General features: G+C 37.2%; 1 protein-coding gene across 8 annotated transcripts in view; it reads left to right on the top strand.

Moving 5' to 3' along the window:
* The first annotated feature begins 121 nt into the window (after positions 1-121).
* Positions 122-22,349, top strand: part of NME7 (NME/NM23 family member 7) — a 169,463-nt gene continuing 147,235 nt past the window's right edge. For 2 of the 8 annotated variants that reach the window (XR_014022830.1, XM_081300561.1), the window contains exon 1: positions 124-326. Coding sequence is in view for 7 of the 8 variants with exons in the window: in XM_081300561.1 (XP_081156687.1) it covers positions 324-326 (3 nt within the window). In the remaining variant the exon portion in view is untranslated. Of the gene's footprint in view, positions 327-22,349 lie in introns of all 8 variants that reach the window. The other 6 variants (XM_081300556.1, XM_081300560.1, XM_081300559.1 and 3 more) reach the window with 5 other exon arrangements.

The following is a 22,349-nucleotide window of genomic DNA, read 5'->3' on the forward strand; positions in this document are numbered from 1 at the left end:
CTCTGTAAGCGAGAAGTGCACAGGAGCGTATTTAAAAGTAAAACATAGCAATAAATGGAGCCTAGTCGCTTACTAGCTTGAACTTCCGGGTCATCTGTCAATCGAACGGAAGTGCGGACGGAGGAAAGAAGAAGGCGCATTCGTTTCCCTGGCGACACCTGAAGGGGCAGGCCCACCCGCTGCTTGGGCGGAACTGAGGTCTCGGTGCTTCCAGCGCGGGGCCCGGATGGGCGGGGCTCTGTCGCCGGAGTAACCGGTTGGCGGCCTCGGTGATGCTGTGTTCCTGTCGCCACGGCCGGTTTTCGTCCTGAGATCCTGTAGCCATGGTGAGTGCGGGGAAGCCAGAAGAATGGCTCCAGGGTCGCGTCTGGCAGCGTCCCCAGCCGGCCCGCACCTTCGCCCCGCGGGCTGTGCCCCGAATCCGACCGCGGCCCTACGCGGGGTCTCGACTACTGCTGCGCGCAGTGAAGGGCGAGGGGAGGCGCTCCCAGCAGGGCGCCGGTGCCAGGGCTTTCCGCACCCGGTGAGCTGCGTGACTCTGAAGGCCCCTAGATGCAGCTTGCGCTCCCGGGTGGCGCGGCTCCCAGGCCAGGAAGGCCCCCCCAATGGGTGCACGTCCGTCACTCTCCTGGTCAGCCCACCACCTTCTAGGTGTGTGTAGGAATCATTTGGAAATCTCCTGAGAATGAACAGGAATGGGGTTCCTGTGTGCATTTAAAAAATATGTATGTATTCTAATTTGTCACACATGACAACAGAATGCATTTCAATTCATTGTTCACAATTGCAGCACAACTTGTTATTTCTCTGGTTGTACACAAAGTAGAGTCGCACCAAAAGTGCAGTCGAATATGTACCTATGGTAATGATGTCCATCTCATTCTACCATCTTTCCTGCCACCTTTGGTTTTCTGGATTGGCTTTCTTTGCTTAGCATGATATTCTACAACTCCATCCATTTACCTGCAAATGCCATAATTTTTATTCTGTTTTGTATACACCACAGTTTCTAAATCCATTCATCTATTAAAGGGCATCTAAGTTGCTTCCATAGTTTAGCTGTGAATTGAGCTTCTATGAACATTGATGTGGCTGTGTTACTATAGTATGCTGTTTTGAAGTCTTTAGGGTATAAATTGAGGAGTGGGATAACTGGGTCAAATGGTGGTTCCATTCCCAGTTTTCTGAGGAATCTCCACACTGCTTTCCAGATTGGTTACACCAATTTGCAATTCTACCAGCAATCTAAGAGTGTGCCTTTTTCCTCAAATCTTCGTCAACACTTATTGTTGCTTGTATTCTTGTTAACTGCCATTCCGACTAGGGTGAGATGAAATCTTAGAGTAGTTTTCATTTGCATTTCTCTCATTACTGGAGATGTTGAACATGTTTTCATATATTTGTTCATCGATTGTATTTCTTCTGAGAAGTGTCTGTTCGGCTGCTTGGCCCATTTATTAATTTTTTTTTTTTTTAGTGGTAAGTTTTTTGAGTTCTTTATATATCCTGGAGATAATGTTGTGACATACGTGAGGCAAAAATTTGCTCCCAAAATGTGGACTCTCTCTTCACCTCTTTATTTCTTTTACCAAGAAGAAGCTTTTTAGTTTGAATCCATCCCATTTATTGTTTGTTGATTTTATTTCTTGTGCTTTAGGAGTCTTGTTAAGGAAGTTGGGTCCTAATCTGATATGATGAGGATTTAGGATCTACTGTTTCTTGTATTAGGCATAGGGTTTCTGGTCTAATACCTAGGTTCTTGATCCACTTTGAGTTGAGTTTTGTGCAGGTGAGAGATAGGGGTTTAGTTTCATTTTGCTGCATATGGATTTCCAGTTCTCCCAGCACTATTTGTTGAAGAGGCTATCTTTTCTCCAAGGTATGTTTTTGGTGCCTTTGCCTAGTATGAGATAACTGTATTCATATAAGTTTGTCTCTGTGTCTTCTGTTCTATACCATTGTTCTACATGTTTGCTTTGGTGCCAATACCATGCTTTGCAGTATAGTTTAAGGTGTGGTATTGTGATGCTTCCTGCTTCACTCTTCTTGCTAAGGATTCTTTTGGTTATTCTGGGTCTCTTATTTTTCCAAATGAATTTCATGATTGTTTTTTCTGCTTCTACAAGGAATGATGTTGGAATTTTAATTGGAATCACATTGACTCTGTTCAGTGCTTTGGGTAATATGGCCATTTTGACAATAATGATTTTGCCTATCTAAGAACATGGGAGATCTTTCCAACTTCTAAGGTCTTCTTCAATTTCTTTCTCTAATGTTCTGTAGTTTTCATTGTAAAAGTCTTTCACTTCTTTTGATAGATTGATTCCCAAGTGTTTTTTTTTTTTTTTTTGAGGCTACTGTGAATGGGGTAGTTTTCCTAATTTCTCTTTCAGAAGATTCATCATTGATGTATAGAAATGCGTTTGATTTTATATCCTGCTACTTTGCTGAATTCATTTATTAATTCTAGAAGTTTTGTGGTGAGATTTTTTTTGGATCCTCCAAATGTGGAATCATGTCATCAGCAAATAGTTTGAGTTCTTCTTGTACCGTTTGTATCCTATTAATTTGTCTAATTGTTCTGGCTAGAGTTTCAAAGACTGTATTGAATAAAAGTGGTGAAAGAGGGCATCCCTGTCTTGTTCCTATTTTTGGAGGGAATGCTTCCAATTTTTCTCCATTTAGGATGTGTTGGCCTTGGGTTTAGCATAGATTGCTTTTACAATGTTGAGGTATGTTCCTACTATCCCTTGTTTTTCTAGTGTTTTGAACATAAAAGAGTGCTGTATTTTGTCAGATGCTTTCTCTGAATCAATTGTTATAATCATATGATTCTTATCTTTAAGTCTACTAATGTGATGGATTATGTTTATTGATTTCTGTACATTGAACCAACCTTGCATCCCTGGAATGAAACCCACTTGATCATGGTGCACTATTTTTCAAATATGTTTTACTGGGTTCTGACCAATGACCTGCCCTGAAATCAATCTGTGGTGGATAGCCATATTAAAAAGAAGAGGTAAGTGAGAATGGTGTCACTCAGTGCAATCCCATCAAATTGGGAGGCAGGAAGATTGCAAGTACGAGGCCAGCCGGGGCAATTTAGGGAGACTGTCTCAAAATAAAATAAAATAATAAAGACTGGTGATATAGCTCTGTGGTATGGTACCCATGAGGTCAACTCCAGTAATGTGAAAACAAGAAAAACAAAAACCAAAGCAAAACAAAAATCTGACATAAAGTAGAAATAGCATATTTATTGCCATGTAGTATGGGTAACTTTCATGAACTTTTTTTTTTTATTTCACACACACACACACACACACACACACACACACACACAGTGTGTCTATTGGGTTATGATGTAAAAGATATTTCTTACTGTGAATCATGATCCATGAAATTCAAGATAAAGTCTACTTTATCTTGAATAATATATGTTTTAAAAGGCAAAATATTTGAAATATCAAGGCACACAGGTTCATCTTATTCTTGTTTTTACCAAGTGATGGTGCTCTTATTGTGTCATAGGAAAAACTTTGAATTTAATGAAAGCCTAAAATTGGCTAGAGTAAAATTTTCAAGTTTCTTTCTGCATCCAGATCTCTCTTCTGTATCATTTGCAATCAGTCCTTTCTGAGAAAGAGTGGGCCTTTTGAGAAGAGGAGAGAGCTGTCCTTCTCTGTGTGCAGTCTTGCCACTGGCATCTGTTTTGTAGCAAGGCTCATAGTTTTCCTGTGAGCTGCTGATGATGGAGGTTTCTTGCTCTGCTGGTTTCTTGTGGCTTCTGGCCACTGTAATTTAATTAAATGATCGGCTTCAACCTGCTTCTGGTTTGTTATAGCTGTGGCTTCCAGCATCAGATTTAGGCTCTGGTCACAAATTCTAGAACCACCTTTGTCTTGTGAAACAGGCAACCATAGTATGCCTTTCATATATATTAGATAATATAAAGAATATCTAATGTTAGAATCACTAGTATTAGAGTCCTCAATTTTTTTATGCTTAAAGAGAATAAAGAAAGCAATTCTAAGACCCATTTGACTAACAAGGAATGTTATGTAGTTTCTAAAATATAGCATTTATTTGGATACTGTTATCTCACATGAACTGTTAATATAGAAGGACTTTAAATATTATCAGCCATATTCCATAAAAGTTAGTCTAAACCTTTGAAGTACAAAAGCTGTTTTAACAGACCTTCCAAAGGCAGTTTCATGATTATTAAATAAAGAATAGGATTTTATTCCATGAATGTGTGTTCAGTTTCCAATGTTATTTATAAAATTTCTTCTAAATAGCTTTCTGTTTTTGTTTTCAGCATCTCTTTCGTGTCCATTCAGAATTCTTTTGATACTTGAACTATTAATTTGGAAGAATTGCAGTTCTAAAGTTCCAAATTTATTGAAACTGAATTAGAAAGCATACAGCTTAAATTACAAATTTGAAACTTAAAAAATTAATTTTCGGCATATATTTTATTAAGAGTAAAGTCCTAAGTCTATTGTATTCTTTAATAAAACCAGTAGTCTTCATAAAACTGAATAGCATATGATCAGTATAACGCCCTAATAAGCTCTTTATTTTTTTCTTTCCTTTTTCTACATGGTCATCATGTTTTCTGTGGGGATTCTCAACTAGTACTTTTCTTTTTTTTTTTTTATTGGTTGTTCAAAACATTACAAAGCTCTTGACATATCATATTTCATACATTAGATTCAAGTGGGTTATGAACTCCCATTTTTACCCCAAATACAGATTGCAGAATCACATTGGTTACACATCCACATTTTTACATAATGCCATATTAGTAACTGTTGTATTCTGCTACCTTTCCTATCCTCTACTATCCCCCCTCCCCTCCCCTCCCATCTTCTCTCTCTACCCCATCTACTGTAATTCATTTCTCTCCTTGTTTATTTTCCCATTCCCCTCACAACCTCTTATATGTAATTTTGTATAACAATGAGGGTCTCCCTCCATTTCCATGCAGTTTCCCTTTTCTATCCCTTTCCCTCCCACCTCATGTCTCTGTTCAATGTTAATCTTTTCTTCCTGCTCTTCCTCCCTGCTCTGCTCTTAGTTGCTCTCATTATATCAAAGAAGACATTTGGTATTTGTTTTTTAGGGATTGGCTAGCTTCACTAAGCATAATCTGTTCTAGTGCCATCCATTTCCCTGCAAATTCCATGATTTTGTCATTTTTTAGTGCTGCGTAATACTCCATGGTATATAAATGCCACATTTATTTTATCCATTCATCTATTGAAGGGCATCTGGGTTGGTTCCACAGTCTAGCTATTGTGAATTGTGCTGCTATGAACATCCATGTGGCAGTATCCCTGTAGTACGCTCTTTTAAGGTCTTCAGGGAATAGTCCCAGAAGGGCAATAGCTGGGTCAAATGATGATTCCATTCCCAGCTTTCCCAGGAATCTCCATACTGCTTTCCAAATTGGCCGCACCAGTTTGCAGTCCCACCAGCAATGTACAAGAGTACCCTTTTCCCCACATCCTCGCCAGCACTTGTTGTTGTTTGACTTCATAATGGCTGTCAATCTTACTGGAGTGAGATGGTATCTTAGGGTGGTTTTGATTTGCATTTCTCTGACTGCTAGAGATGGTGAGCATTTTTTCATGTACTTGTTGATTGATTGTATGTCCTCCTCTGAGAAGTATCTGTTCAGGTCCTTGGCCCATTTGTTGATTGGGTTATTTGTTATCTTATTGTCTAATTTTTTGAGTTCTTTGTATACTCTGGATGTTACGGCTCTATCTGAAGTGTGAGGAGTAAAAATTTGTTCCCATGATGTAGGCTCCCTATTTACCTCTCTTATTGTTTCTCTTGCTGAGAAAAAACTTTTCAGTTTAAGTAAGTCCCATTTGTTGATTCTTGTTATTAACTCTTGTGCTATGGGTGTCCTATTAAGGAATTTGGAGCCCGACCCCACAATATGTAGATCGGAGCCAACTTTTTCTTCTATCAGACGCAGAGTCTCTGATTTGATATCTAGCTCCTTGATCCACTTTGAGTTAACTTTTGTGCATGGCGAGAGGAGGGGATTCAGTTTCATTTTGTTGCATATGGATTTCCGGTTTTCCCAACACCATTTGTTGAAGATGCTATCCTTCCTCCATTGCATGCTTTTAGCTCCTTTATCAAATATAAGATAGTTGTAGCTTTGTGGATTAGTCTCTGTGTCCTCTATTCTGTACCATTGGTCCACCCGCCTGTTTTGGTACCAGTACCATGCTGTTTTTGTTACTATTGCTCTTAATATAGTTTGAAATCTGGTATCGCTATACCGCCTGATTAGAATTGCTTTTGCTATTCTGGGTCTTTTGTCTTTCCATATGAATTTCATGATTGCTTTATCTATTTCTACAAGGAATGCCATTGGGATTTTGATTGGCATTGCATTAAACCTATAGAGAACTTTTGGAAATATCGCCATTTTGATGATGTTAGTTCTGCCTATCCATGAACAGGGTACATTTTTCCATCTTCTAAGATCTTCTTCTACTTCTCTTTTTAGGGTTCTGTAGTTTTCATTGTATAAATCTTTCACCTCTTTTATTAGGTTGATTCCCAAGTATTTTATTTTTTTTTGAAGATATTGTGAATGGAGTGTTTTTCCTCATTTCCGTTTCAGAAGTTTTGTTGCTGATATACAGAAATGCCTTTGATTTATGCGTGTTGATTTTATATCCTGCCACTTTGCTGAATTCATTTATTAGTTCTAGTAGTTTTTTTGTAGACCCTTTTGGGTCTTCTAGGTATAGAATCATGTCATCAGCAAATAGTGATAATTTAAGTTCTTCTTTTCCTATTTTTATGCCTTTAATTTCTTTCGTCTGTCTAATTGCTCTGGCCAGTGTTTTGAGAACTATATTGAATAGAAGTGGTGATAGAGGGCATCCCTGTCTTGTTCCAGATTTTAGAGGGAATGCCTTCAATTTTTCTCCATTCAGAATGATGCTAGCCTGAGGCTTAGCATAGATAGCTTTTACAATGTCAAGGTAAGTTCCTGTTATCCCTAGTTTTTCTAATGTTTTGAACATAAAGGGATGCTGTACTTTGTCGAATGCTTTTTCTGCGTCTATCGAGATGATCATATGGTTCTTATCTTTAAGTCTATTGATGTGGTGAATAACATTTATTGATTTCCGTATATTGAACCATCCTTGCATCCCAGGGATGAATCCTACTTGATCATGGTGCACAATTTTTTTGATGTGCCTTTGTATCCGATTCGCCAGAATTTTATTGAGGATTTTTGCATCTAGGTTCATTAGAGATATTGGTCTGTAGTTTTCTTTTTTTGGGGTGTCTTTTTCTGGTTTTGGAATCAGGGTGATGTTGGCCTCATAGAATGAATTTGGCAGAGCTCCCTCTTTCTCTGTTTCCTGAAATAACTTGAAAAGTATTGGTATTAATTCGTCTTTAAAGGTTTTGTAAAACTCCGCTGTATATCCATCCGGTCCTGGGCTTTTCTTGGTTGGTAGTCTTTTGATTGCTTCTTCTATTTCATTCATTGATATTGGTCTGTTTAAATTGTGTGTATCCTCCTGACTCAGTCTGGGCAAATCATATGACTTAAGAAATTTATCGATGTCTTCACTATCTTCTATTTTATTGGAATATAGGTTTTCAAAATAATTTCTAATTGTCTTATGTATTTCTGTAGCATCTGTTGTGATATTGCCTTTTTCATCCCGTATATTAGTAATTTGAGTTCTCTCTCTTCTTCTCTTCATTAGCATGGCTAAGGGTCTGTCGATCTTATTTATTTTTTTGAAGAACCAACTTTTAGTTTTGTTAATTTTTTCAATAGTTTCTTTTGTTTCAATTTCATTGATTTCCGCTCTGATTTTAATTATTTCTTGCCTTCTGCTACATTTGCTGTTGTTTTGCTCTTCCTTTTCTAGGGCTTTGAGATGAAGTGTGAGCTCATTTATTTGTTGGTTTTTCCTTTTTTTGAGGAATGACCTCCAGGTGATGAATTTCCCTCCTAAAACTGCTTTTGTTGTGTCCCATAGATTCTGATATGTTGTGTCTGTATTTTCATTTATCTCTAAGAATTTTTTGATTTCCTCCTTTATGTCTTCTGTATCCCATTGATCATTCAGTAACATATTGTTCATTTTCCATGTGATGTAGGATTTTTCCTTCCTTCTTTTATCATTGATTTCCAGTTTCATTCCATTATGATCAGATAAAATGCATGGTATTATCTCCACCCCTTTATATTTACTGAGGGTTGCCCTATGGCATAATATATGATCTATTTTTGAGAAGGATCCATGTGCTGCTGAGAAAAAAGTATATCCACTTGATGATGGTATATATAATCTATATATGTCAGTTAAGTCTAGGTTATTGATTGTGATATTGAGGTCAATAGTTTCTTTATTCAATTTTTGTTTGGAGGATCTGTCCAATGGTGAGAGCGGTGTGTTGAAGTCACCCATAATTATTGTGTTGTGGTCTATTTGATTCTTGAATTTGAGGAGAATTTGTTTTATGAACATCGCAGCACCATTATTTGGTGCATAAATATTGATAATTGTTATGTCTTGTTGGTGAATGGTTCCTTTTAACAGTATATAATGTCCTTCCTTATCCCTTTTGATTAACTTAGTCTTGAAGTCTATTTTATTTGTTATGAGGATGGCCACCCCTGCTTGCTTCCGAGGACCGTGTGCGTGGTATATTTTTTCCCAACCTTTCACCTTGAGCCTGTATATGTCTTTTCCAATCAGATGTGTCTCCTGGAGGCAGCATATTGTTGGATTTGTTTTTTTAATCCATGTTACCAGCCTGTGTCGCTTTATTGGAGAGTTTAAGCCATTAACGTTTAGAGTTACTATTGATATATGGTTTGTACTGCCAGCCATGTTTGATTATTTCTTTCTTTTTTTTTTTTAATTTAGTTTGTTTCTCCATGATTAGCTTTCACCCCGCCCTCTGTCGTTACTGAGGCACTTCCCACTGATGGTTTTGGTTGTTGTTTTTCATTTCTTCCTTGTGTAGCGTTTTGCTCAAGATGCTTTGTAATACTGGTTTTCTGGCTGCAAATTCTTTTAGCTTTTGTTTAGCATGAAAGATTTTTATTTCATTGTCGTACCTGAAGCTTAATTTTGCTGGATACAGAATTCTTGGTTGGCATCCATTGTCTTTCAGTGTTTGAAATACGTTGTTCCAGGATCTTCTCGCTTTCAGCGTCTGTGATAAAAAATCCGTTGTTAACCTTATTGGTTTACCCCTGAATGTAATCTGCCTCCTTTCTCTTGTAGCTTTTAATATTTTCTCTTTGATCTGTGTATTGAATATCTTCATAACAATGTGTCTTGGCGTTGGTCTACTGTGATTTTGTGTGCTCAGTGTCCTGTATGCATCTACAATTTGTATATCCGTTTCCTTTTTTATTTCTGGAAAGTTTTCTGTAATTATTTCATTCAGCAGGTTACTCATTCCCTTGGTTTGAACCTGTGTACCTTCCTCTATCCCGATGACTCGTAAGTTTGGTTTTTTAATGTTATCCCATATCTCTTGGATGTTTTTCTCGTGATTTTTTTACCAGCCTTTCTGAGTTGGCTAGACTCTTTTCAAGATGATATATTTTGTCTTCATTATCTGACGTTCTGGCTTCTACTTGCTCCATTCTGTTAGTGATACTCTCAATTGAGTTTTTAATTTGGTTTATCGTTTCCTTCATTTCTGGAATTATTGTTTGATTTTTTTTATAATCTCTATCTCCTGATAAAGATGCTTAACTTCTTCTTTTATCTGTTTATGTAATTCTTTCTCAATGTGTTCTTTCGCTGTTTGGATTTGCTGTCTCGTATCCTCTTTCAGGTTCCATTCCATCTGTCTAAGGTATTCCTTGAGTTCTTTATATGACCATTTTTCTGATGACTCTAGGTCCTCCTGAATATTTAGGCTGTCCTTCATTGTTTGTACTCCTTTTCTTCCTTGCTTTTTTATGCTGCTCATGTTACTTCTTGTTCTGTTTGACTGCTGAGTTACTCTTTACTCTTATAAGTTTATTTGATGCTTGGGAGGAAAGATATTAGAAGGGAAGGATAGAAGTCACTAAAGAGAATGAGAGTAGGCAGGTAGAATTCAAGGAAGGGGGAATAAGAAAATTGAAAAGAAATGAGAAGACAAAAGAAAAAAATAGAAAATAAAGAAAGAAATTTTTTTTAAAAAATAATAATGATAATAAAAAAATGAAAATTAAAATAAAAAAATAATAATAATGAAATTAAAAAATTTAAAAAATTAAAAACATTAAAAAAAGAGTTAAAGAACATCAACAACAAAAAAATGAAAATGAAAGAAAAAAACACCCCAAATTAAGAAAAAAATAATAATAATAAATGCAGTCATAGAGTTAGATTAACTTCTCTTCCAGTAGGTGGAGCTGTGCCCACTGGGCCAAGCTTCTCCTCTCAATAGGTGGGATCCAATCACTGTGCAGTAGCTCTTCCTCCCAGACTGGGCGGGTCTCCAATCCTGAGTGCTTAGGGCCTTCTCTTGTGTTTCCTCAAGCCAGGCCCCACTCACCTGTGATGCTCACCACAATACTGGCTACACGCCAGGTCTGTTGCTCCTGGGAGCCCTGTTTTCATGAATGCCGGGGCACACTCTCCCTGTTTGCCTCCCTCAGACCCTACGTTTGTAGAGCTTGGGGCTGAGAACTCCCAGCGAATTTGCTTGCCCTCTGGTAGCCACGCCCTTGGTAGCTGGTGCAAGGGACCTCCGTTGTCAGCACTGGTGGGAGCGGTAGCCGGGAGTTCCGCGCCGCGAGTCCCTCGCCACTCCTGATTCCCTCGGTCTGGCTATCGCGCTCACGGGAGATCTGGGAGGGGCCCTTAAGGTTTCCCCACTGTGTGGAGAGGGATGGCTAGGGGATTACACACCTGTCGCCTCTGGTTTCAATGAAGTTATCTCCTCTGCCCGTGACGTCAGTTCTCTGCCATGGTGGTATCCCATGCAAATGGTGTCCACTCGTTCCCTTTGCCGGGTGACCAATGCAACAGGTGGGTCCTGACTGTGTCTCCCAAGCCCTGTTTCAATCCTGTGGCCACTGCCTATGAAGGCTCGGTTGGCTTTTACCTCTGTAAGTTCAGAAGGGCCGACCAGTTATTTCAGCGGGATCGTTAGTGCTGAGTCATGAGAAGCAGGCGAATGGGAGCTTGAATGCAGCCGATCCGGGCTCGGTGTGTGTTCTGAGAGGCCCAGACTGTTCGCCCCAGAACCACGTCAGCTCAGCATTGCCTAGTGATCCTGAGCAAACAGCATTTAGATAGTTTACGACTCCCTATGCCCGCGCAGCTGAAGGGGTCAGAGACTTGATCTCTCTGCGCCCGCCGCCATGTTGGATCCATGGACCTAATATCTGTCATGTTGGGAAGAGTAGTCCTTTAGAACAGCATTTTCCATTCTCAACTTAGGAAGTTTTGCATTTGTTGTATCTTGCTAGAAAAGGAGAAATACAGAGACTTCTGTCCCAGAGGCTGGGATTCTCCTAGTACTTTTCTTGATGGTGCTTTAGCATATGCCTTTTTGTTTCTCATTCTTTTCTTATTCACCAATTAATCCTAAGTTTAAAAGGATATGGAGTGTTTTTTATTCTAGGTATTGGTAGCTATACATTGATTAGTAAGACAGCGCACAGTGGCCCATATTTCATGGAGTTTATAGTGAAAAACAGATACTGGAAAATAAATTATAAAGTGTAAGTTGGGTTGCAAAAGAAAAATTACATGAGGAGGTGGAAATAGAGTGATCTGACCTAACTTGGGGGTGGTCAGGGAAAGCCTCCTTGATGATATAACATTTCATATTCCTTTTTTCATTAGTTAAGGAGAAAAACCAATGTATGTGAATAAATAAATGAAGGAGGCCCCTTCATATAGTATAAGGCCCCTTCATATAGTGATAAGCATTCTGAGGAGAATTAAACCAAATAATGCCGTAGTGGCTGATGCCAAGAACAAGTAGCTTTGCTGATGTAGTCAGGGAGGCAATTTTTAAGCTGAGATGTCAATGATAATAAAGGAGCTTGCTGGGTATACTGGTGTGTGCCTGTAATACCAACTGTTCTGCTCAGGCAGGAGGACCCCAAGTTCGAAGCCAGTCTGGGCATCTTAGTGAGTGACCCTGCCTCAAAATAAAATTGGAAAAAAATAAAATAAAAAAGGCTGGGGGTATAAGACAGTTGTAGAACCCTTAAAAAATAAAGAATTTGCCAGGTGATAATGTAAAACATTCCATCACAAGCAGAGGCAGTGGTGAGTACAGAGGTACACTGGAAAAGCCAGAAGAAGAGAGCACTGCAGTGGAGATCTGAGGGGTTCAGCCAGAATACTGAGGTTTATGAGACTTGGGGAGGATTTTGACTTTTATTCTAAGTGTAGTATTCTCATACATTTTCCCATCTCAAATTTTTTATTTTCCTTGGATCTGCCTTTAAATTGTAGTCAAATTAGTTTGGCCTAACAGTGTCATTTTTTTTCTATCTATAACATTTGTGATTTTATAAACTTTGGAACATATTTTTCTGTCTTTGAATATCAAAGACTCCCAAGTTCTCCCTTTTCAATTGCTGTTTCATAATATAATTGCCCTTTCTGACCTTTTCTCTTTTCATAAGATAGGTTGTGGTGAACCTGCATATTCCAGGTGGGTGTACATCCAAGTTTCTATATGGTCATCATGTTTTCTGTGGGGATTCTCACCTAGTACCTTTTTTTGATGGTGCTTTAGCATATGATTATTATTCTCTAGAAGTATCTCCAGCCCTTGCAATGAACTCTGTGTTCACTTTTCTGCACAAACCATCTAAACTACTTAATTTCCAAAAGCCATTGATACTTTAAGGTTTTCTGTTAATTAGATATGAAAAACAGTAGCTATTAAAATGTACTGCTCAATTCATGCCTATTTTCTGATACAAGACACTTTGCCTAATTAAGTTGCTGTTGTTATCTCTGATGACTCATCTTGTGTGTTGTGCCTTCATATTTCTTCATTCTTTAAAATGTATCTCCATGTGTGTGTGGAATGGCTCTAGGGCTGTCCAATATAGCTAAATTTATGCCTTGTTTTCCATCACTCCGACATCTGCAAGTTAAGTATATATGCTGTATGTTTTATGTGTTTTATACATATATATATTTAAATAAATTTATTCTATTGTAGAAATATAGGAAGATATTTTGCCACTTTTGTAGATTTGGAAATATAAAAGTGAAAAAAATCTCTTCTATAATATCACAACCAAACACAATCACTATTAATAGTTTGGTGAAATATCTCAGTCACATGTACATATACCTGTGTATTTTCCACTTACTATATCTTGTACATTTTTCCAGATTTATTTTAAGAATACATTGTATTCTTTCATCTACTCTGATTTTAACCAATCCATTTATTGATTAGTTCTGTTAATACCATAAATAGCACTTTTTATACATGTCCATAGTCATTTTCTTAGTATAAATTAGAAAGATAATACCTGGTTGAAGGTCCATGTGCCTTTCTACGGATTTGATATATATCGACAAATTACTAACAGATGTTTTTACCAGATTTTGCTGTGCTAACATTGTGCTATGGTGCTACCTTCTGCTAAACTCTAAACTGGTATTTCTATATGTTGTATACATATATATAACAATAGATTTGACCTTTAAATAAAAATGCCACTCACTTTTCAGAATATTGAGAAAATGTTAAATTATTATATGCTGCATTGATGAAAGACATTGTAAATACTTACCTATAGTATTTCTCTCATAAATTGTTAAAATTAAAAGTTTATTGTCTATATATGCTGAAGCAGCTAAAGCTGCCTTTCTTTAAACATTACTCATAGGTAACATGCAGTCCCCTCTTGTCTGCCTATTTGAAGAAGCAGCCTGTTGAGGCACGAAGGAACTTGTGTAGAGCTAGTAATCTAAATTTTCATTCTTTATTCTAGTTCTGCTGCAGTATTTGTGAGCTGCGCATTGTATGATCTTACCATTCATTTTCTCCTCCATAAAATCAAATAATACTTTATGTTCAGATTACCTTTAGGGTATTTTGTGAGTATCAGATAAGGTAATGCATATGAAAATAATTTATAAACTACACTGTACTATACATATAAAATATTATTTACATATGAACTAGATTTCTACATAATGAGAAGTTAGTTGAGGAAAATGGAAGGACAGTAAAATCCAAAACAAGTCTCAGAAATAAATATCTGAGGTTAGTAGTAGTATTAATAAGTTTTGTGGCTATAGAAAAATTAACTTTTATATATTAAATTCCCTTTTTCTCAATTTTTCTTATACATTTATTTTTCTAATGGAAGCAATACAAGGCCAGAGAAAAGGTAGGGTAGGAGGAAAGATAGCCAGTTTTCAGTATCTCTCATACAACTTTTGGGGAATAGGGCAGCTAAACATGCCTGGTTTGTACTTAGTGGATATTAACATTTAAGACCCATGAATTTTTACTCAACTTAAATGGATTAGTTGGAAACTTTCACTTTTATTGCAGTTAGTCTTGATATTTTGTTATTCAGTTATTTAATTGTGAAAGTACAGTAAGGCCATTCAGACCCAGTCTGTTTCTTCTTACTGAGGTTCAGGAATATGGCTGTGGAAAAACTAAAAATTTCTCCACGTTGGGGCAAGTACAGTTCTATCATTTATGTAAGTCATCTTGATTTTAAAGTAACATTGAATTTTATTGCACATAACCAAAATTTTAAAAGGCGAATATTTGTATTTCTTAGACATATAAATATTTTTTGTAATTAAAAAAAATCAAGTTTTATATTCAAAGGGAGAATGGCTTCTATAATAACATGACCACTTTTTTTTCCTAGCATTTCCGCTTTCAAACTAGGAATGGCCTTTTGACTTTTTTCTTATCTTCCAGTTCCCTTCACACATAGATCAAGGCATATCACAGGAACACCAAGTTAAATTTGAAGTGTTAAGCAAGGACAGAATATAGTGGAAGCTGCAAAATTAATGTGATTTAATATATAAGTATAGGGTTAGAATGGTTGTAAAATGCGTGTGTACTAGGATATGTTGACATCCATATTGAACGTTAGGTGGCGCTCCTCCATCACTGGACACATTGTTAGGATAAGATATCCTGTATGGATTTTATTAGTTGCATATTAATTGTAATCATATCGATGTGACATTCAGATGTCATTCATCTAGATATCACAGAAGTGCACAGTACCACAGATTATTTCTCATAAAATCAAAGACTCGCTTTTTCCTCTCATATTGGAAAATTGTAGTTTAAATGATAAAAAGATTGGCCTTTGGAATTAAGCTTGAAAATGGTATATTTGGAATCTTTTACTGTACCACAATATCCTTTAACTAATTAAAAGACTCGAACAGTAGGTTATAAAACAAAAATACTGAGTCACATGTGATAATATAGGCAAACATACTGCAAAAAGAAGAAATGACTACCTAATACGATTTCTTCAGAGGATGCTGACTTCTAACATTTGCTGATGTAGACATGGCTTTGACCACTGTTACAGAGGTACATTCATGCTTGTAGCCTCTTGAATCTGCATCAGTTGACTATATACACAGTATTTTCTCTAAGGGCAAATATTCAAAAAGTACTCATTTCTTTTCTCATGAGGCTAATGGATCTGCAAATTGTAGCTAGTGCTAAATAATAATAATTTGTTATGCATGCAAATTCACATGTATATTTAGCATCTACAGCATTTGGTATATGAAATAGGGAAAAAATGGAACCAGTCTGATTTATATAGAAGTTCCCTTCTCTCTCTCTGCATCTAGGGCCATTACAAACTACATATAGAGCATTTAAAAAATATCTTATTTAGTAGTTTAAAATGCTCTTATGTAATTTACTTGGTGTCAGAAAGCAGGTGAAGAGAATTCACCAAATGTTTCTCATTACAAAGGCTGTTTGAAACCTGATTAGTAGCTAAAAAGCAAAGCTTTGTACAACTAGGTGTGAGCATAGGCTTGCTTATTCCATATTTTTCTAACCAATGGAAATAAAATGTTCTGAGGAAGGCACATTTTCTGTTTGAACAAAAGTAGAGCAGCTAAAAAGCAGCCTTCTCAAATTTCTTAGCAACGACACTGGTTCGCCTTGCAATTGGCTCTTTTCCTTGATGAAAAAAGGAATATGAGAGAACATTTCAGGGTCCATCTACAACAAAGTAGGCTTAGAGCCTCCACAGTGGAGGCCACACCCTCTGTGTCTGCCCTTCTTACTCCACTTTCAGGTCATACTGGCCTTGTTGTTTCTTGGTTTCTTGAACTCACCAAACCCCATCTCCTCCCCCATCAAAAATTTTTATGCATTTTTTCTGCCAGGGATATTTTTCGCCTAGGTTTCTACGTGACTGGTTTTCTCTGACATCTCATAGAGATGGCCTTAATTATCCATTCTCATTGAAGGAGGACTCCCTAGCTCTCTGTACGTAATTATCAACATGTTTATTTATCATATTGTCTTTATAATCCTTATTATTCTGGGATTATGTTGTTTTTTACATTCTTTGAGGAGACAGAAAATTAGTAAGTAAGCTTCATGTCATCAGGGCCTCATCAGTTTTGATTATCCTAAGAGTCTGTTGTCGTGTGTGGCAAAAAGAAGGCATGAATTAATGAATAAATTTGCCTTTAAGGCATGGCCACTTTTTCATTTGATAACTGGTGGATTAATTCTGCTTTTAAAATTTACTCATTTAACAAATATTCAATGACATCTACTATGTCATATACATATACCTAGTCCCTTCAGATGTATCCTTAAACAGTACATTCTACTGGTAGAGATATGTAATAAAAACATTATAACATACATGATATTTGAAGGGTTAAATGCTATAGGGAAAAAATGCCAATAAATGTTGGCAGTGCTGCTAGCTGTGGTGAGGATAGTTTAAAGGAAGGTAACCAGGGTCAGTCTTTAAAATGATAGTGAAATGTGCACACACCAACAGCTTCCCCCAATTGCTTCTTTTCCAGCGAGCACAAGCATAGGATTTGTTAAAGAATAAGAACAGAACTCTCATGGGCAAGAAATACTGATAACAAACTTTGCTCCCTTGGAGTGCATGTGGCTGGGGGTTTATATAGCTCTTGGGTCACTGCTCTTGGTCCAAACTTAGGGCTTGGAAGATGTATTAATGCCATTGGTCCAAACTCATATTAATTAGCATTAACATACTAACCCTGTCGGTCAACTCTTGGAGTCCCAACTTCCATGCAGTCTACCCCACTTCCAATTTCTCCACGCAGGTCAGGAGGCAGTAGTTTGGGTTCTTGGATGCTCTACGCTCTCAGGTTTCAGGCTGCAGCGCCACATGGAGCGGGCTTCTGTGGCGGGCGACTGTCCAGTGCTCAGCTGGCTGCTGAGGGGTGACAGGTCGACAGTCTTTGGCTCCCTGCGCCTCAGGCCCGCTGCACAGTGCTTGCTGTTGGAGCTCCAGCCCACCCGGCCATCCACAGGGAACAGTTGGCTGGCTGCGCCCCTTGGCAGTCAGGAAGCTGTGTCCAAAGAATTCCATCTTCTTTGGTTAGTTTCCTGATTTATGCGCATACTATGGAAATATTTATTTCTTTTGGAATTTTTTCATTCTTTAGGTAAAATTCAGCAGGAAGTAAGTTGAAGGTGCATGTGTTAAGTGTCAGTTGGTGAAACACACGAGTCTGTGTTGTCTATTGCAGCATCACCTCTTTTCTGTAAAGAAATGACAGTGCAATCTAAGATGCTGTCTTGAAATGGCCTTTTTAAAAAGAAATTAATATCTTGGGAATATGTGGAATTCTCATGGGAGAAGACATTTTCCTTAAACTCTCTATATTTTTAAGACTAAAAATGACTGCAAGTTTGAGGATTCCCCCCACCCCCACCCCTGTGTTGGGGTAGAACCCAGGCTTTGACTTAATTTTGATTTAGTTCTTAAAGGATTTAAATGAAATAAGATAGAATAATTGGCTAAGCTTAATAATTCTTCTTCCTTTTCCTCCTTTGTCTTTATTACTGAGAAATGCTAAGCTGGAGTTGGCAAATGAGATTCTCCACTTGAAAGGTGTTTTACTTGAGCTCCCCTTCTGTTTCCTTTTACAAGGTAGAATTAGGAGGAAGGAATAACCTTCTGAGAACAATCTACCCAGGCTCAGAACTGGTTCTGGTCTCACTAAGATAAAGTTAATATTTGACACATTTCAATGTAGGAAAATACCTGGGGTCTTTGATAAAAAGCCCTAGAGGAAGACCTCTTGTAGAGGACAAACAAACAGGTTATTGCTTAAAATATAGCCTGTGGTAATGGGAAAATATAAACCTTTTGGTAGTTGGTATTTTCTATTGTACTTATCATGGTGGCATCTAAGTAAAGTAATAGGAATTGCTATGCTTAGTTGCCTACTATGTCTGGTAATACATTTTTAATGATTTACTATGTTCTCGGAATGCTCAAGACAAAATGAAGTTTGTTCTTTGGAAACCACTTTTCACTCACCCTTACTGGAAGCAGCTGGCTTGAGGCAGCAAGTTCTCAGATGCTGCCAGTTTCTGTTACAGCTGTATGTCATCCAGGGTGATTGTAAGTACGTGGAGACTTGGACTAAATTTTAGAAACCTGTTGAACTATTACCTTTGTCGTCTACACAGTTTACTTCAGAATGTCTATGAAGTCCCTCGGAAGCAGATAATTGTCTTACAATTGGTCAAGACCAGTAACTGACTCTTAAACATACAACTTTGGAAAAATCAGATTTCTAATTAGTTCAAGAATTTTCCCATGATACAGTATATAAGTCTTAGTATGATTCATGCAAAGGAGCATGTATGTATGAGCAAAAATGTTTTGTTGCCTACTGTGAAGTAATCTTTCCTAAAATAGAGCATTATAAAATGCAGTGTACTTTATCAGTGCATTGTTAGAATTGCAAGTTTGGCACGTGTGGCCTGATTTTTGTTGTTGTCATCACTTTTTAAGATCTTATTTGCTTTCATAGAAGATTTAGTTAAAAGGACTTGGTTGCCAGTTCTGGAGATCTAGTAAACAGTGCTGTATGTAGGCTGCTTACTCCTACTGCCCTGAAAGGCCTCTTTTCACTACTTTTGAGCAGAGTCATTAAGAACATGAGATCTGGGATCAAACTGACTGGATTCACCTGTTTTTTAAGCTGGGTACTCTTGAGCAAGTTTCACTCTGATAACAAACTTTGCTCCCTCAGAGTGCATGCGGCTGGGGGTTTATATAGCTCTTGGGTCACTGCTCTTGGTCCAAATTTACACCAATTAGGGCTTGGAAGATGTACTAATGCCATTGGTCCAAACTCATGTTAATTAGCATTAACATACTAACCCTGTCGTATTTAGGGATTTAACCTAGGGGCACTTTACCATTGAGCCACATTCCCAGCCCTTTTTTTATTTTTTATTTTGAGAGGCTCTCACTAAGTTGCTTAGGGTCTTGATAAATTGTTGAAGCTGGCCTCAGACTTGTGATCCTCCTGCCTCAGCCTCCTGAGTTGCTGGGATTACAGGCGTTTGCCATCATGCCTGGCTTTGGACAAGTTTTTAACTTACCTGAACCTTTTTCATTATAACATCTCCCCCCATAATGTGGTTTAGATAACATACATAAGTGTTCACAACAGGGTTTAGCACATAGCAGGTGCCCAATACAAAGTACTAGTTCTTGACCATTACCATTACTTTTCTTGTGATATTGGATTGTAATGAGTTATTTACATGTTTGAGCTTTATGTTACTGACCTGTTAAAGTTGGGGATTGTTTCTAGAATTCACAGACTCTACCCAGAACTAGGCACAAGATAAGCAGTTAACTACTTTTGGAATGAGTGAGTGCATGAGTGGAGAACCTGATCAGATGTGGTCTGTGTTTGAACTACAGAAGGTAAAGCTGACATTGAGCTCTTATGGTGAGCACAGATGGGCAGACTTAGTTTTTGGACTATTTTAGTCTCATATTCCTATCAGAAAATAAATAGAATATCTTTTCATTTCTTCTACCTCCATAAATATGTGCTTAGTTATAATTTGTATACAACTATATTGATATACTGCATACATTGTAAACCGTATATAATAAAAGCAATCTAGTGGGCTAAGATAAAAAAATAGTAATATAAATACTGATATTTTCTTCCTGACCCTTGGGGGAGGGGGATCCACTACTTCAGAGACTTGGTATATAAAAAAGTCTTTTAGTCAGACTTGGGTTTAAGTCCTGGTTCTGGGAACTAGTGTGGGTACTTAACCTGCTTATACTTCAGTTTCTTATTTTGTAAAATAATAAACTATTGGGGTTATTACAAGTTATGTTTTTGGGACATAATAAAGGTAACTGTTAGATGTTACACTACAACTACTACTAATAGAGTTACTATTATTATTATTATGTCTTTTGAAAATATTTTCTTTTGGGAATTTTTCATGAAGTTACTAATTTTTGTCAATTTTAATATTTTTTTATATTTTTTATATTTCTAAATTATCACTTTTGTACTTTCAACTCAAATTTTTTGTCTCAGAGCCCCCAATATTACTATAAAATTATTAGAAAATTTGTCTTCACACAGGGCCAAACATAAGAAGCTGTGACTTCAAAATCTATACAGTATAACTGTAATATCATCATTTTTGGAAAGAGCCTCTATTGTCGTATTCACTTTGGTTTGAAACCTTTAATGAATCTTTAATGAATCTTTCTCCTACCCATATCTTTTTTCTGTCATTGGATAATTACTGCTTACTTAAAAAGCCTCTTTTTTGACTGAATTTAAACAGCTAGTCTCCTCCTTTTAGATTTCTCCATCCTTCTGTCCACTCATAATATTGGACAACATTTATTGAACACCTAGTTTGCCAGATTTTTTTTTTCTAGACCTTAGGGGTATTTTCTCTGCCCATAAGAACTGTGTCCATGTTAAGATGAATATTATTTAAGTATTAGCTTCATGATCAGTTTCTTTCCTTAGAATGTTCACTGACTCAGGGATTCACCATTTCCATTGTTTTTAAAATTTAAACCTGTCTTTTTATCAAGCATGCTGGGTTTTTACTTAGCTCCGTCCTCTTGGGTTTTCAGTAACACCCATGCTTATTTCCAGTTTGCTTTCTTGTGGCTTTCTTCATGATGATTGTATAGATTCTTCTGCTTCAAACGCCCACACAGCCCATCTCTATGTTTATGTTGTATTTTTGTTGTTGTTTCTTGCATATTGGTCTTCATTCGTCCATTTGGAATGTGTGCAAAGCCCCTCAAGATCAGGATTGTTATTTTTACCTGTGTATATGGCTCTCTTCTCTCCCAAGACCCAGGGTCAAGTCTAGGAGGCTGCTTATTCTAGCCCTTATCAATTCTGTCTGTACAGCCTGCTAAAGATCCTCCCAAGTAAAGGGGACCCACACTATCAGCGAATTTTAAAGGCTTCTTTGTTATATTATTGAAACAGGAAATCCAGTGTTGAAATTTTAGTAATAATCGGAAAGGAGAAGTAGGCTACTGTCCTTGTGGCACAAAGCTCCTCTTCTCTCCCTGATCCCTGGTGTTCATAGAGGTTGGGGTAAGGTACCCCAGTTGCTGTCCTAGACAAATGGCCTAGTAGGAGCTTGGGAAGTATTATTTTGCTTGTTCATTGATTAAATGTATGCTTGTTTGAATAAAAATAATATGATTTGGCTGATACACATCAAAACAACTTGAAACATATTAGTGACAAGCAATGAATAAAATCCTAAATTAGTAGATGTGCAAGATAAAGCTTTTAAGAAGTGTAAGCGTAGTGGTAAGATACAGAAATAATAAAACCTGAAAACTTAAAAATCTTTTAGCAACAGATAAATAGGCATGTGAAAAACTTGTGTTAGGTGTTGTGTAAGTAATTTTCAGCTGCAGTTAGTTCTTAGATGAGTCTGAGATTAAAGTGTTGAATAGATGTTGACTGAGTGCCAAGTTGGGGAAGGTACTTTGGGAGATACAAATATGAATGGCTTTTATTTTGTGTTCTGAGAAACTACAGTTATAAAAGGTAAGCTATGTATATGAACAACTATAAATATGCTTCCAAAGGTTCTGGTCAATGCAGGGGGGTTTCAGAGCATTGAAAAAAAATATCTTTAATTTGTGAGGCTCCTGAGCAATTTTCTCGAGCAGCTAAAATTTGAACTGTGTTTTGACAAAAAGATATATAAGGATTTTAAGGGAACTGAGAGTTTAGAAGAACTACAGGGAGAGGATATATGGTATGTCATTGATCCAGGTCTGGAACATTGTT

This window comes from Spermophilus citellus (assembly GCF_964194105.1).
Source record: "Spermophilus citellus genome assembly, chromosome: 6".
NCBI classification, from domain to species: domain Eukaryota; kingdom Metazoa; phylum Chordata; class Mammalia; order Rodentia; family Sciuridae; genus Spermophilus; species Spermophilus citellus.